The sequence below is a fragment of the Bufo bufo genome, chromosome 5, assembly GCF_905171765.1.
Source record: "Bufo bufo chromosome 5, aBufBuf1.1, whole genome shotgun sequence".
NCBI classification, from domain to species: domain Eukaryota; kingdom Metazoa; phylum Chordata; class Amphibia; order Anura; family Bufonidae; genus Bufo; species Bufo bufo.
The window spans coordinates 216,997,394-217,014,333 of record NC_053393.1 but is presented as its reverse complement, the minus strand read 5'-3'; the positions used below and the strand labels follow the sequence as shown (position 1 = coordinate 217,014,333).

Genomic DNA, 16,940 nt, shown 5'->3' with positions numbered 1-16,940 from the left:
GTTCATGTCTATGAGGCTGACGTAGACCGCATGCCATAAATCTCATAGAAGTGAGCAAACTGGTGGACTGACATACGCACTACCTCTCCATTCAGAGACTGACGAGGGGGGCCCTGATTCTCTGAACTGCTGGAGGTCCCAATGGTCGGACCCTTCGTGATCTGATTCTCATATCCTGTGGATCGCTGAAAAATGCTTCCTGTGGGACAACCCCTTTTAATGGTGTGGATAATGGATAGTAACTTATAGCTACAGTCTAGAACAAGCTGGAGGCTTTACACTTCATTTTAGCCTTGTTTGAATTTCTCACCTTACCTGTTTCCGTGTTACTGACTCTTTTATATTATTATGTTGTCTGGACCGTTTTCATGAGCTGAAGATGGCACCTTGTTTAATTTGTAATATTTTCTGAAACTCCCCAAAAAACATTTTGTCATGATATATTTTACACATGCAACTGTACCTTATCACCCTCCGGCTATGATATCAATACATTTTAATTAAATAAGGTGGAGTGTTTAAATGTACTTACAGAATTAGAAATAAAGATGTTATCTCCACAGGATAATCATGGGCCAGACGGGCAAAAAATCAGAGAAAGGACCGGTTTGCTGGAGGAAGCGGGTGAAATCCGAGTATATGCGTCTGCGGCAGCTTAAGCGTTTCAGACGAGCGGATGAAGTAAAGGTACATAGATAAGCCTGGCATAGTCTAGATGAGGGATTTTGCTTGTATGAAGTTTCATGGGAGACTATCATTACTTCACCTACTGCCAAAGCCACTATGGTTGTCTATAATTACAAATCAGAGGAATGAAAACTGCTGTTGGCTTCTAACTCTGCCCACGTGAAAATCAGGGCAGTTTTTAACCTTTTTAATATTAGAAATGCCCCTTATTATCCATTAGAATATCTGCTCTACGGGCACAATCCTGCTAAATGCTTTTTGACAAATTATGTCTGGCACAGAATATCCCCACATATGTAGATCCAGCTGGAATTGTACTCCTAGGCCTGCACTTGGCTATGTGGCTCAACTTGAAACATATGGAATATTAAAATCTATGCAAATTGTCCAACACTCCCAATTATATCTGTGGAGAGTGGCGCCACATGCTTATCTGCTGTCCATACGAGGACAGTGATTAGGAGCCTCTCGATCTCTGCGGTGGTTGGATGTCACCTAAGGCCGGGTTCACATTACCGTTAAAGGGGTTGTCCGGGTTCCGAGCTGAACCCAGACATACCTCCATTTCAGTTCATGCTCGGATGTTCTTCTTTGCCCTGTGCTGAATCGCGCAGGGAGAAGGCATTTTCAGGAGTTCCGGTGACAAACCGGGCTCTCCATGGGGCTGCCAAGAAGCCCTGTGACGTCACCGGCACTGATGGGCAGGCTTTAACGCTGCCCTAGCCAGTAAAATGGCTAGGACAGCGCTTAAGCATGCCCATCAGAGCCGGTGAGGTCACCGAACACCCTGCCGGCCGGAAGACTCCGCCCGGCAGTGTTATTGTAAACAAAAGAGCCCGTGCCCTGCGCGATCTAGCGCAGGGCAAGGGAGCGCATTGGAGCATGAGATGCTCTGATGCTAAGATCAGGGGGGCTGTCTGGGTGAAAATATGGGTATGTCCAGGTTCAGGTCTGAATCCGGACAACCCCTTTAAGTTTTCCATTCTTCTGCTCCCTCAGATGAACAGAGAAAAAAATAAACAGATCCTTTATTTTGAGCATCCATTATGCTCATTTTGCATCTTTTTTTTTTTTTCAGTTCCAATTGAGATCTGTTATTTTAGCCGGGAGAAAGAAATTTTTCTGCGTCAAAAATAAAGGATCTCTGACAGAACTGACAAAAAAGGTTGCAAAATAATTCTACTCGCAGAGAATTGCCTACACTGCCACATTTTGACAACCCCAGTGCTGTGAGTCATAAGTTTGTAGTGATGTTTAGAACAAGCTTTTTATTTCTTTTTTAGGGCATGTTTAATTCAAACCGTCAAAAAATCCTAGAACGAACTGAAATTTTAAACCAAGAATGGAAGCAGCGAAGGATCCAGCCTGTCCACATTATGACCTCGGTCAGCTCTCTGCGAGGGACTAGAGAGGTATGAACCAACAGTTATGTCCACTGTATAATTGTCCATGGTTTCATTTCCTTGATTTCAACTTAAGGAAAAGTGTCATCAGAAAATGACCTATTGCCTAAAGGGGTTTTCTGAGATTTTAATACTGATGATCTATCCTCTGGATACAATGTATGTTGCTGTGCTTGGTAAGCACAGAGAAGGCCAGGGCTCTCATGGGAGCCCCGGTGCCTTCTCAAACAGCTGTTCCCTGTTGTCGGACCCCCACCGATCAAATACTGATGATCCATCCATTGGATAGGTCATCAGAATTGAAATCTCGGAAAAACCTTTTAAATGACGTTTTTATGTTTAACATATTTTTAAGATTTTTTTGATGGTTATTTTTAATTTTCCATGTCAATATCTATATTTAAAGAAATTAAAACATAAAATCTTGCAGTTACCTGCTTATCTGTCATTCTAATCCTTCCTGTAATGATATCAACTGTGTAAAGATAAGACAGGATCCACCGTTGACAATAGGTGATTGTCAAAGCTTATCTATTCTTTTCTCGTACAAGGACCTCTGCACAGGGCACAGAGCATGTCTAGAAAACGCTTCTGTAGAAGTCAGTGAAGTTCCCTCCTGACCATTGTGTCGATGGCCTATGGGGTTACCGTAAAGCAGTTTTCTTAATGCTTTGTAAATGCTACTAAGAACATCACAGGCAAGAGGGAAGCCCCCATAATAATGTTCAGGAAATAGACTTAAAGGGGTTATCTGAGTTATTTTTTTGCTCTTTGTATGTTTCTAACTAGGCAACTGTAACCGCTTTACCACGCACTTAACTGCATCTGTAGTTGCTCCTCAGATTTCACTGAGGGTCACATGACCTGTGATGGCAGCTTCTCTCCCTGCTCTGATGATGTTTCGTGCACAAGCAAGAGATATGAGTCTGTACACCAGATGTCACTGTGCTGGCCACGCCCCCCTGCACTGCTCTCCCCCTGGATTCTTAACCCTTTCAGCTACGCAGACTCAGGGCTGAAGGCTTTACTGAGTAGCTGCAGGCAGTCAGGAGACAAATGCTAGGCACAGAAGCTGACAGAGAAGTTCTGCAGAGCACTGCACAAGAACAGGTAGTGGGAAGATCCTGTGTGTATCAGCAGTGTCATTATACAGCTGGGACTTGTAGTCCTACACATACAACATGCTGCTGAGTCTCCCTGCAGGCAGACATGTCACCCAGGGCAGCACTTGTATTCAGTCCCTTTGGAGAGCAGGGGGAGGGGCAGAGATTGTTGTTATTGCAGGTAAACAAAGGGCCAGGGAAAAGAGGAAATATAGTTTGTTTTTTTTTATGCCAAAAACTTGCTTAGCTCGGTTTAGAGTTGTTTCGATACCAAATTTTTTTATTTGATTTTGATACCATAAAGTGTGGCGATACTCGATACCACGTGAAAAAAATAAAATGCCAAAAAAGCCACGTGCATTCCGCATTTAGATAGAACTCTATTATGGTGAATAGGACCTCACACTCCCTGCTGCCCTGTGCATAGTACACACAGCAGCAGGGAGCTTACCATGGCAGCCAAGGCTTCCTGATCGGAGCCCCAGGATTACACTGCTGGGGCTCCGATCACAACTGCCTCTGTACCACCAGTGAGAAGGGGAGGGGACTCTGTGGCCACTGCCACCAATGAGAAGGGGAGGGGACCCTGTGGCCACTGCTACCAATGATTTTAATACTGGGGGGGTTGAGGGGGGGCGGGTGCACTGCGCCACCAATGATAATTAACCTTTAATACAGGAGGCGCGTGCCGCACCTGAGGGGTTAACTGCCGCTGATCGCAGCTCCCTGTCAGAGGCTCCCTGCCTCCTGTATTAAAAGTTAGACCACCTTTCGTGGGTTCGGACTTTGTTAGCAGGCTACACAGGGCGGCGCCGAGGGATCTCCCTGCACTTATTATTATTCCTGGGTGCCGCTCCGTTTGCCCTCTGTGCCCCTGTTACCGTATCCTGCTCCATATGCTAATTACTACTATCGGAGCATGGGGAGGAGACATCAGCTTCTCTCCTGGGCGTTCCAGGAGACTGTAACGGGGGAACAGCAGGTGAACGGAGTGGCGCCCATGAATAATAGTAAGTGCAGGGAGATCCCGGGGACTTTATTTAGTTATATCACAGTATCTCCTATATGATTGATGTTTAATAATTCACCTTTTGTGCTCTTTTGAGCACATTATTATTATGCCTTCACTTTTTATATTTTTTACTCATTATCCTTTCATAAAAAAAATTTCTCCCTGTGTGCACAATGTTGAGTATCACAGAGAGACAAATAGTTGAGCACGTCACTTCCAACCCCGTTGGGTTGGGTTAAATTGTTAATTTTGTGCTACACTAGTTTAATATAATCAATCAACCTTTTGGGGTTGATCTAGATTGCTGATTATATGTGCTGCACCAGTCTATTGTGCATGATAATGCAGATTGCATATGTATTCACCTATTAATATCTATATATCTTTTCACAGGTAATATATGATCTTTTTATTTATAGTTCTTATATTCTTTTTAAAAAAGACTTTGTTGCGCAAGCGTCAAAATTTTCCTGTCCTCATATCCCAGCTCTGTTTTTAACACACTGAACTACTGTATAATCCAGTGTATATGACGACTGGATTGTACAGAACTACCCCTGTACGGTGCGTGGCATGTGTATAGCGCAATCACGCTGCACATTCATGCAATATATATATATAATAAAAACAACTAAAATCTAAAAATAATGAGATGTTGCATTTCAGTTATGATCAGCAATAGGTCCATTTGATTTGTTGTGTATCTTGTTTCTCATAACAGGTGTCTATGTTTGTTACCTCTGTCTCTAGGATGCTGCATTAATATATTGTATATTGCACTTGAAACACACCATTTGGAGTGAATTTATATCTGTATGACTATGAACTGGTGGCCGATTTATATTGGGTCTGGATTTTGTAAATACAATTATGGTGCATGTAACTATAATGGTAGCCGGTCCGCATGCCCTCACCTAACATGGTGCTTGCATAGCGCCCGCCGCTCCTGGATGACGATCGTCGCTCAGTAAGAGCGTGACCTTGCTCCACCGGCGTGGCGTGGCCTGCAGCGCGGCGTTCATGGTGGAATGCCGGGCGCCATGTACAGAGCACTCACCATGTGATAGCACTCAGGTGAGTTGAAATAGACAGATGGCAGGCTAGCCAATGATATCAGTGCTTTGATTGAATGACAGCCCACCAGCAAATAAGATACAGTCGTCCCACCTACTTAAGGGACTACCCTCACCTCCCAACCAGTACCCCTTGAAAAAGCTGTACGCGAAACGTGCGTTGGGGAGTGGACCGGTGGTGCTGCTGTACGGTATACTAGAACTGTGTGGTCAGTATTTTTCTATGTGCTGGTTATAACTATTTACCCTATTGCCTCAGTTAGCCATCTGTGGTGTGTATTATCACTCCCATCCTGGTATCTGTTGTACAAACAATGCATTTAGGTAAATTATGTAAATCTTGAGCCATAGTGTGTAGGTATAACATACCTTCTTTGTGATGACCAATCAGGAAGTTCTTTGCACGTGCACTTTATTTATATATACCGGCAGTTCACCATCGGTCCCCTTGGTTTTTAATATGTATTGTGACCTGTATTAAATGGTTTAGTGTGACTTGTGTCAATCATGTGTCTTTTTGTGATTTTCTAATAAAATTTTTATTTTTTTGACTATTTTTGTACCATTAGTGTTACTTGCAATATATTTGACCCACTCCATTTGGTCAGTTTTCGCCGCTCTATGTAGCCTGCTAACTTAAAGTCCGGACCCATGAAAAGTCCTGCTATCATTGGTGGCGCAGTGCGCCGGCCCCTCTCTCCTCATTGGTGCCAGCAGCGGCACAGGGCGGAGGGAGAGACTGCTTCCTTCTCCCCTGTGCTGCTGAGGAAACATGAGCATGCAGACAGTAGCGCGCTCATGTTCTGTGTTACTAGACCGCGCAGCCCAGTATCGAAAAAATGGAATCGATTGGGTATCAAAATTTCGATACCCGCAACAACCCTAGCCTGGTTATATATTGCTGACCATCAGATTCACATTGCTATATATATATATATATATATATATATATATATATATATATATATATATATATATATATATATATATATATATATAGCAAATATTTTTTTTAAATTTTTTTTCATAACTCTGACGACCCCTTAAATCTGCAAAAAAGATGTGTTACTGGTAGATAAAATATTTGGTGACCCATTTCCTTTAAATGGACTCTGTCATCTCCGACCATCCCAGTAACACATGAACAATCCATGTTCTGCTGACTTCACATCAGTAATTCTTCTCTCCACTGTGTGTGGACGTTCAGGAGCCCTCTCTACGCCTTCGTACCGGGAGGGAATATGAGGGTGTACTATTTCTGTATTACCCTAGTTCAGGGATCAGAAACCTTCGGCACTCCAGCTGCTCTTATAACTCCCATAGAAGTAAATGGAACATTTTGGGAGTTATAGTTTCAGAAGGACTGGAGTGCCGAGATGCTGATCCCTGCTGTAGTTAATAGGGTTGGGTCGTAAAGTAACACCTCGCCTTTTTTAATTTTGGATCACAAAGTACTCAAATGAAATGACTAATGACACAGATTGGATCCAAACTAGCCCCTGACCCCCTTATGTTGGCTGAATTCTTCCTCTGATATAAGCTGCTTCCCCCGCATTATGCAGAATGGTATAATACTTACCCAGAAGGCAGAATGCTATCCTTTTTAGGGTTTGAGAACTTTTTAAAAATATTTTATTCTTAGCGCAGATACATGTTTTATTATTAGATTTTCTGTTTTTAATTTTTTTTCACTGTCTTTTTGCAGTTATTTGATTGTGTAGTACTAGTAATATAGTCTGAAACGCAAAATTGATCACAGGACTCCATAAATAAGCCCCCTTTCAATAAACCGGAATAGTTCACCATGTATGGAGTTTTATATCTCACTTGAGTGAAAAAGAACTGCATAACTGAGGTTACGTTTTACTCGGCAGGATCAACCCAACCAAGCATTATGCCTGGTTTAATAGGGTCAATCCTGCTGAGAGATGCTCTTTAAAGTTTGTGATCAACCGTCAAACAGGCGTTTACTGATTTATAGGGTGATCAGCAGGATGTTAACCACCTCCGGACCGCCTAACGCAGGATCGCGTTCCGGAGGTGGCAGCCCTGCGCACAGTCACGCATATATGCGTCATCTCGCGAGACGCGAGATTTCCTGTGAACGCGCGCACACAGGCGCGCGCGCTCACAGGAACGGAAGGTAAGAGAGTTGATCTCCAGCCTGCCAGCGGCGATCGTTCGCTGGCAGGCTGGAGATGTGTTTTTTTTTAACCCCTAACAGGTATATTAGACGCTGTTTTGATAACAGCGTCTAATATACCTGCTACCTGGTCCTCTGGTGGTCCCCTTTGTTTGGATCGACCACCAGAGGACACAGGTAGCTCAGTAAAGTCCCACCAAGCACCACTACACTACACTACACCCCCCCCCCCCCCCCCGTCACTTATTAACCCCTTATTAGCCCCTGATCACCCCATATAGACTCCCTGATCACCCCCCTGTCATTGATTACCCCCCTGTCATTGATCAACCCCCTGTAAAGCTCCATAAGACGTCCGCATGATTTTTACGGATCCACTGATAGATGGATCGGATCCGCAAAACGCATCCGGACGTCTGAATGAAGCCTTACAGGGGCATGATCAATGACTGTGGTTATCACCCCATATAGACTCCCTGATTACCCCCCTGTCATTGATTACCCCCCTGTCATTGATTACCCCCCTGTAAAGCTCCATTCAGATGTCCGCATGATTTTTACGGATGCACTGATAGATGGATCGGATCCGCAAAACGCATCCGGACGTCTGAATGAAACCTTACAGGGGCATGATCAATGACTGTGGTTATCACCCCATATAGACTCCCTGATCACCCCCCTGTCATTGATTACACCCCTGTCATTGATTACCCCCCTGTAAAGCTCCATTCAGACGTCCGCATGATTTTTACGGATCCACTGATAGATGGATCGGATCCGCAAAACGCATCCGGACGTCTGAATGAAGCCTTACAGGGGCATGATCAATGACTGTGGTTATCACCCCATATAGACTCCCTGATCACCCCCCTGTCATTGATTACCCCCCTGTAAAGCTCCATTCAGATGTCCGCATGATTTTTACGGATGCACTGATAGATGGATCGGATCCGCAAAACGCATCCGGACGTCTGAATGAAGCCTTACAGGGGCATGATCAATGACTGTGGTTATCACCCCATATAGACTCCCTGATCACCCCCCTGTCATTGATTACACCCCTGTCATTGATCAACCCCCTGTAAAGCTCCATTCAGATGTCCGCATGATTTTTACGGATGCACTGATAGATGGATCGGATCCGCAAAACGCATCCGGACGTCTGAATGAAACCTTACAGGGGCATGATCAATGACTGTGGTTATCACCCCATATAGACTCCCTGATCACCCCCCTGTCATTGATTACACCCCTGTCATTGATTACCCCCCTGTAAAGCTCCATTCAGACGTCCGCATGATTTTTACGGATCCACTGATAGATGGATCGGATCCGCAAAACGCATCCGGACGTCTGAATGAAGCCTTACAGGGGCATGATCAATGACTGTGGTTATCACCCCATATAGACTCCCTGATCACCCCCCTGTCATTGATTACCCCCCTGTAAAGCTCCATTCAGATGTCCGCATGATTTTTACGGATGCACTGATAGATGGATCGGATCCGCAAAACGCATACGGACGTCTGAATGAAGCCTTACAGGGGCGTGATCAATGACTGTGGTTATCACCCCATATAGACTCCCTGATCACCCCCCTGTCATTGATTACACCCCTGTCATTGATCAACCCCCTGTAAAGCTCCATTCAGATGTCCGCATGATTTTTACGGATCCACTGATAGATGGATCGGATCTGCAAAACACATACAGGCGTCTCCCTGGAGCCTTCCAGGGGGAGTGATCAATGACTCTGGTGATCACCCCATATAGACTCCCTGATCACCCCCCTGTCATTGATCACCCCCCCCCCTGTCATTGATCACCCCCCCCCCCCTGTCATTGATCACCCCCCCCCTGTCATTGATCACCCCCCCCCCCCTGTCATTGATCACCCCCCCCCTGTCATTGATCACCCCCCCCCCTGTCATTGATCACCCCCCCCCCTGTCATTGATCACCCCCCCCCCTGTCATTGATCACCCCCCCCCCCTGTCATTGATCACCCCCCCCCTGTCATTGATCACCCCCCCCCCCTGTCATTGATCACCCCCCCTGTCATTGATCACCCCCCTGTAAGGCTCCATTCAGACATTTTTTTGGCCCAAGTTAGCGGAATTATTATTTTTTTTCTTACAAAGTCTCATATTCCACTAACTTGTGTCAAAAAATAAAATCTCACATGAACTCACCATACCCCTCACGGAATCCAAATGCGTAAATTTTTTTAGACATTTATATTCCAGACTTCTTCTCACGCTTTAGGGCCCCTAGAATGCCAGGGCAGTATAAATACCCCACATGTGACCCCATTTCGGAAAGAAGACACCCCCAGGTATTCCGTGAGGGGCATATTGAGTCCATGAAAGATTGAAATTTTTGTCCCAAGTTAGCGGAACGGGAGACTTTGTGAGAAAAAAATAAAAAATATCAATTTGTGCCAAAAAAAAAAAAATTTCTATGAACTCGCCATGCCCCTCATTGAATACCTTGGGGTGTCTTCTTTCCAAAATGGGGTCACATGTGGGGTATTTATACTGCCCTGGCATTCTAGGGGCCCCAAAGCGTGAGAAGAAGTCTGGTATCCAAATGTCTAAAAATGCCCTCCTAAAAGGACTTTGGGCACCTTTGCGCATCTAGGCTGCAAAAAAGTGTCACACATCTGGTATCGCCGTACTCAGGAGAAGTTGGGGAATGTGTTTTGGGGTGTCATTTTACATATACCCATGCTGGGTGAGAGAAATATCTTGGTCAAATGCCAACTTTGTATAAAAAAATGGGAAAAGTTGTCTTTTGCCAAGATATTTCTCTCACCCAGCATGGGTATATGTAAAATGACACCCCAAAACACATTCCCCAACTTCTCCTGAATACGGCGATACCACATGTGTGACACTTTTTTGCAGCCTAGGTGGGCAAAGGGGCCCATATTCCAAAGAGCACCTTTAGGATTTCACAGGTCATTTACCTACTTACCACACATTAGGGCCCCTGGAAAATGCCAGGGCAGTATAACTACCCCACAAGTGACCCCATTTTGGAAAGAAGACACCCCAAGGTATTCCGTGAGGGGCATGGCGAGTTCCTAGAAATTTTTATTTTTTGTCACAAGTTAGTGGAAAATGCTGATTTTTTTTTTTTTTTTTTTTCATACAAAGTCTCATATTCCACTAACTTGTGACAAAAAATAAAAACTTCCATGAACTCACTATGCCCATCAGCGAATACCTTGGGGTCTCTTCTTTCCAAAATGGGGTCACTTGTGGGGTAGTTATACTGCCCTGGCATTCTAGGGGCCCAAATGTGTGGTAAGGAGTTTGAAATCAAATTCTGTAAAAAATGACCTGTGAAATCCGAAAGACAACTTTTCCCATTTTTTTATACAAAGTTGGCATTTGACCAAGATATTTATCTCACCCAGCATCGGTATATGTAAAATGACACCCCAAAACACATTCCTCAACTTCTCCTGAATACAGAGATACCAGATGTGTGACACTTTTTTGCAGCCTAGGTGGGCAAAGGGGCCCATATTCCAAAGAGCACCTTTCGGATTTCACTCGTCATTTTTTACAGAATTTGATTTCAAACTCCTTACCCCACATTTGGGCCCCTAGAATGCCAGGGCAGTATAACTACCCCACAAGTGACCCCATTTTGGAAAGAAGAGACCCCAAGGTATTTCGTGATGGGCATAGTGAGTTCATAGAAGTTTTTATTTTTTGTCACAAGTTAGTGGAATATGAGACTTTGTAAGAAAAAAAAAAATCATCATTTTCCGCTAACTTGTGACAAAAAATAAAAAGTTCTATGAACTCACTATGCCCATCAGCGAATACCTTAGGGTGTGTACTTTCCGAAATGGGGTCATTTGTGGGGTGTTTGTACTGTCTGGCCATTGTAGAACCTCAGGAAACATGACAGGTGCTCAGAAAGTCAGAGCTGCTTCAAAAAGCGGAAATTCACATTTTTGTACCATAGTTTGTAAACGCTATAACTTTTACCCAAAGCATTTTTTTTTTTTTTTACCCAAACATTTTTTTTTTTATCAAAGACATGTAGAACAATAAATTTAGAGCAAAATTTATATATGGATGTAGTTTTTTTTGCAAAATTTTACAACTGAAAGTGAAAAATGTCATTTTTTTGCAAAAAAATCGTTAAATTTCAATTAATAACAAAAAAAGTAAAAAATGTCAGCAGCAATGAAATACCACCAAATGAAAGCTCTATTAGTGAGAAGAAAAGGAGGTAAAATTCATTTGGGTGGTAAGTTGCATGACCGAGCAATAAATGGTGAAAGTAGTGTAGGTCAGAAGTGTAAAAAGTGGCCTGGTCTTTCAGGGTGTTTAAGCACTGGGGGCTGAGGTGGTTAACATGGGGCAGTAATTGGCAATGAAGCTTCGTTAGCCTGATCACCAGCCTGTGTGGAAGAGCCTTTACTGAAGAAAAAGGTCCTACCAGGTTTTTGAGGTGAAGAGCTTAAAGGGGTTCTTTGTTTTGTTTTTTGTTTTTATATAGCAATTGCCTGCAGCCTTCCTCTTTAAACACAAGATTCTTATTTATCTGCTCCCCGCTGCTTCAGTCTTGGCCACAAGCAGAATGTCACTGCTAAAGCCAGTGATTGGCTGCAGTGGAGCATGTGACCATGGACAGAGTGGAGGCAGCACAGAGGACTGGAGTGGCAGGGAGCAGGTAAGTATGAATATTCTGTTTGGAGAGGCAGTTTTCTGGCAATTTAAAAAAAAAATAATCATTTTTTCCAGAGGACCCCTTCAAGGACCTACGGTGAATTTATAATTTACTAGCTAGTTTCTTGTCATTCAATGTATGGATGTAGAGGTAACTGGTGGTCAATATAAAATAGCATTATCCAAGTTCTAAGCTGACTATTTTTTTGTTTGGTATGATGCAACCCTGGCAGTGAATGAAAGAATCCGGCAATGCCCTGGCGGATCAGGTTACTAGACATGGGAACGAGCCCTTTAGGCTCTATTAGCTTAATGACTTCAAAGGGTCCGCATTCCACATGTTCTGGCCAAAGATAGGACATGTCCCGTCTTTTGCGGCACAGACCTGGAAGCACACAGGAGAGCTTCCATGTGCTTCTAATACGGTCGTCTAAATAGACCCTAAGGGTGCATTCACACGACTGTGTTTTGCGGTCCGCGAATAGCGGATCCGCAAAACACGGGTACCAGCCGTGTGCGTTCTGCCATTTACGGACCGCACATGGCCAGCGCTATATAGAGAATGTCCTATTCTTGTCCGCGGTTGTGGACAAGAATAGGACATGCTCTATCTTTTTTGCGGGGCCACGGAACTGAACAGCGGATGCGGACAGCACACGGTGTGCTGTCTGCATCTTTTGCGGCCCCATTGAAATGAATTTGCGGAACGGATGCGGATCCATTTAGACGGTCATGTGAATGCACCCTATAGTGTCTATAATATGTTGCACTTAAACAGAATGCTTTTGTTGGAAAAATGAAACTTTCATCTGTAATTTAGTTTTTTTGCTTTTTTAATTTTCTGTTGTCTTTTTTAATATTTTAGTGCTCTGTGACTAGTGATTTTGATTTTCCAAAACAAGTCATCCCTCTTAAAACACTTAACGCTGTAGCCTCTGTGCCCATCATGTATTCATGGTCTACCCTCCAGCAAAATTTTATGGTAAGTTGCATATGAATTATCTATGTCTCTCATGATTCATGCTGGAAAATAGTATCCGTTTCTATTCTAGATCTCCCCATACTAATATGGCGTCATCTATATAACACTTTTGAAACACCTCAGTGTGCCATAAAAACATTTGGCACTGGTACAAACATGGTACCCATGTAATATCTGTAAAAAAAAAAAATAAAAAAAAAAGTACAAAGGTAATTATGGATAAGTATGGCCTCATTATAAAAAGGTTATACCCTGTTTTAAATGTAAAAATTGAACACCAGACATCCTATATTATATAACATTCTCTTTCTAACAAAGCCAAGATGAGCCCTGTACCCCTAATAGGTCCAGAGATCCCCCATTTATTGCTCTGCTAGATTTATTTCAAGCTTGCAGTTCAAGGGGCGTGTCCTTTCTGCTGCAACTCTATCACAGTTCAGGGGCGTGTCCTTTCTGCTGCAGCTCTATCCCTATCACAGTTCAGGGGTATATCCTTTCTGCTGCAGCTCTATCCCTATCACAGTTCAGGGGTGTGTCCATTCTGCGGCAGCTCTATCCCTATCACAGTTCAGGGGTGTGTCCATTCTGCGGCAGCTCTATCCCTATCACAGTTCAGGGGCATATCCATTCTGCGGCAGCTGTATCCCTATCACAGTTCAGGGGCATATCCTTTCTGCTGCAGCTCTATCCCTATCACAGTTCAGCTCACGGCCGTGTGCATTCGGCCTAAAGCCTCATTCACACATCAGTATTCGATCTGTGATTTTGAGCCAAAACCAGGTGCGTCTCTAAACACAGAACAGGTGCAGATCTTTCCCTTATACCTTATGTCTGTGGAGGCTCCAGTCCTGGTTTTGGCTCACAACCACTGATGGAAATCACTGACCAAACACTGATGTGTGAATGAGGCATTACTGTCGCAGCTTCTGACTGCAGATACGGTTGGTGACGGAATAGAACTAAGCGTGTACGTACAGTTTATTGAATAGCTCACTGACCATACAACATTTTTAATTACATGCAATTGCAAAAGTATTCAGATCCAGCTGCTTGTTTGAAAATGTAGAATATTTTTGTGGGACAACCCCATGAATGCTTAGTTGTGTAATCTTCTGACATCTTTTTTTTTTTTCCAGGTAGAAGATGAAACGGTGCTGCATAACATTCCTTACATGGGAGATGAGGTACTGGATCAGGATGGGACATTTATTGAAGAACTAATTAAGAACTATGATGGAAAGGTTCATGGAGACAGGGGTAGGATCATTAGTAAATTAGACTGCTGATTAACGTATGTGGTTGCTGTCCGTTTTATTTTGTGGCTGAGTTAGGGTCCATACACACGTCCGTTGTTTCTTTCCTGATTTGTTCCGTTTTTTGCGGAACAGATCTGGACCAGATCTGTACCCATTCATTTTCAATGGGTCCTGAAAAAAATCGGACAGCTCAATATCAGATTTTTTTTTCAGGACCCATTGAAAATGAATGGGTACAGATCTGGTCCAGATCTGTTCCGCAAAAAAACGGAACAGATCAGGAAAGAAACAACGGACGTGTGAATGGACCCTAATGAGGTGAAGGTAAGGGGGGGGGGGGGGGGGGGGGTCTGGTCGCAGTGGGCTTCATGTAGCGCTTAATGCAGACAAGGCAGAGCCGTGGCATAGAAAAACTGGCTCTATATATATATATATATATATATATATATATATATATATATATATATATATATATTATATTATATTATAATATTATATTATATTATTTATTTATTTTTATCTGTATCACAAAGAAAGCAGAATCTAATTGGTTTCAATGGGTAACGACTCCACATCTTGTCGGCACTAGTTTTTCTACATGGGGCCCATTGTGTGTTCCTCTCCTTTTGCTAGGGGACGGGTCCATTTTTGGATATCTGCGATATTTATGTCCTTGATTGAAATCTTTTGTTTGTCTGGCTGGTAATTGCTAGTTTACAGCTGTTAGCGGACACGTTGTGTTTCCAGCCAAATCTCTTGGCAGCCATACAAACCTCTGATTCTGTAATGACCATGAGCCTGGCAGAGCCGGTGGGAAAACAGCAATGTAAAGCAAAGCACGGGGTCTTTTTTTATATAAATGGGTGCACCCTCAGGAAAGGGTTAGTGACTTGAGGTTTTCAACTAATATAGCGTGTCAGCGTATCGCTCACCCAATCTTCATTCTGTGTAATAGGGAGAGACCTATATGGGTGTGGATGGAAATGATTAATGCAATATTGGGACAGCCTTATGCCATAATCTGGCACAATGCCAGCAATTGTAATTTGTTTGACAGTAAGGGTTCGGCCATGTGGTCACGTTTCTGCATTCAGATTTGGAAGCCAAAACCTGGAGTGAATTCAAAAAAGAGAAGTTATATCTGGCCTTTATACGTTCTCCCTTTTATGATCCACTCCTGATTTTGGCTTCTAAAACTGCATGCAGAAACCTGGTCATATGGTCGTACCCTTAGGCCCCTTTCACACGGGCGAGTTTTCCGCGCGGGTGCAATGCGTGAGTTGAACGCATTGCACCCGCACTGAATCCGGACCCATTCATTTCTATGGGGCTGTGCACATGAGCAGTGATTTTCACGCATCACTTGTGCGTTGCGTGAAAATCGCAGCATGCTCTATTTTGTGCGTTTTTCACGCAACGCAGGCCCCATAGAAGTGAATGGGGCTGCATGAAAATTGCAAGCAAGTGCGGATGCAATGCGATTTTCACGCACGGTTTCTAGGAGACGATCGGGATGGGGACCCGATCTTTATTATTTTCCCTTATAACCATGTTAAATAATGAAAATAACCATGAAATAAACATGAAAATAATAGCATTCTGCATACAGAATGCATAGTACAATAGGGCTGGAGGAGTTAATTTATTATTATTATTATTATTATTATTATTTTTTTATTTAACTCTCCTTAATCCACTTGTTCGCGCAGCCGGCATCTCTTCTGTCTTCATCTGTGAGCAATAGGACCTTTTGATGACGTCACTGCGATCATCACATGGTCCGTCACATGATCCATCACCATGGTAAAAGATCGTGTGATGGACCATGTGATGAACGCAGTGATGTCATCAAAGGTCCTATTCCTCACAGAACAAGACAGAAGAGAAGCCGGCTGCTCGAACAAGTGGATTAAGGTGAGTTAATTTTGTAAATTTTTTTAACCCCTCCAGCCCTATTGTACTATGCATTCTGTATTTAGAATGCTATTATTTCCCCTTATTACCATGTTATAAGGGAATATAATACAATCTACACAACCTTGAACCCAAACCTGAACTTCTGTGAAGAAGTTCGGGTCTGGGTACCACATTCAGTTTTTTATCACGCGCGTGAAAAACGGATTGCACCCACCCGATAAAAACTGAACAACGGAATGCAATCGTAGTCAAAACTGACTGCAATTGGGTACCTACTCATCCGGACCTAATCCGGACACGCTCGTCTGCAAGGGGCCTTAGTGCTTACAACGTATGATACTTCTGATGGGGGGGAATTAAATCTGAATGCTCAGACTTAGGGTCCATTCAGGCGTCTAAGTGTTTTGTGGTCTGCAAATTGCAGATCTGCAAAACACTGATACCAGCCGTGTTTTCCGCATTTTGTGGACCGCACATGGCCGGCCCTAGATAGAAATGCATAATCTTGTCCGCGATTGTGGACAAGAATAGGACATGCTCTATCTTTTTTTTTTTTTTTGCAGGGCCGCAGAACGTAACTGCGTGCTGTCTAAATCTTTTGCGGCCCCATTGAAATGAATCGGTTCGCACCCATTCTGCATAATTGCAGAACTGATGTGGAGCCAGAATTATGA

The 16,940-nt window shown here is 43.5% G+C and overlaps 1 protein-coding gene across 3 annotated transcripts in view; it reads left to right on the top strand.

Moving 5' to 3' along the window:
• EZH2 (enhancer of zeste 2 polycomb repressive complex 2 subunit) overlaps positions 1-16,940 on the top strand; it is a 52,910-nt gene that overhangs the window by 14,694 nt on the left and 21,276 nt on the right. For all 3 annotated transcript variants that reach the window (XM_040432723.1, XM_040432724.1, XM_040432722.1), the window contains exons 2-5: positions 564-687; positions 1,971-2,099; positions 12,977-13,093; positions 14,230-14,350. In XM_040432723.1, coding sequence (XP_040288657.1) covers positions 571-687; positions 1,971-2,099; positions 12,977-13,093; positions 14,230-14,350 — 484 coding nt within the window. In that variant the 5' untranslated portion in view covers positions 564-570. The remainder of the gene's footprint in view (positions 1-563; positions 688-1,970; positions 2,100-12,976; positions 13,094-14,229; positions 14,351-16,940) is intronic.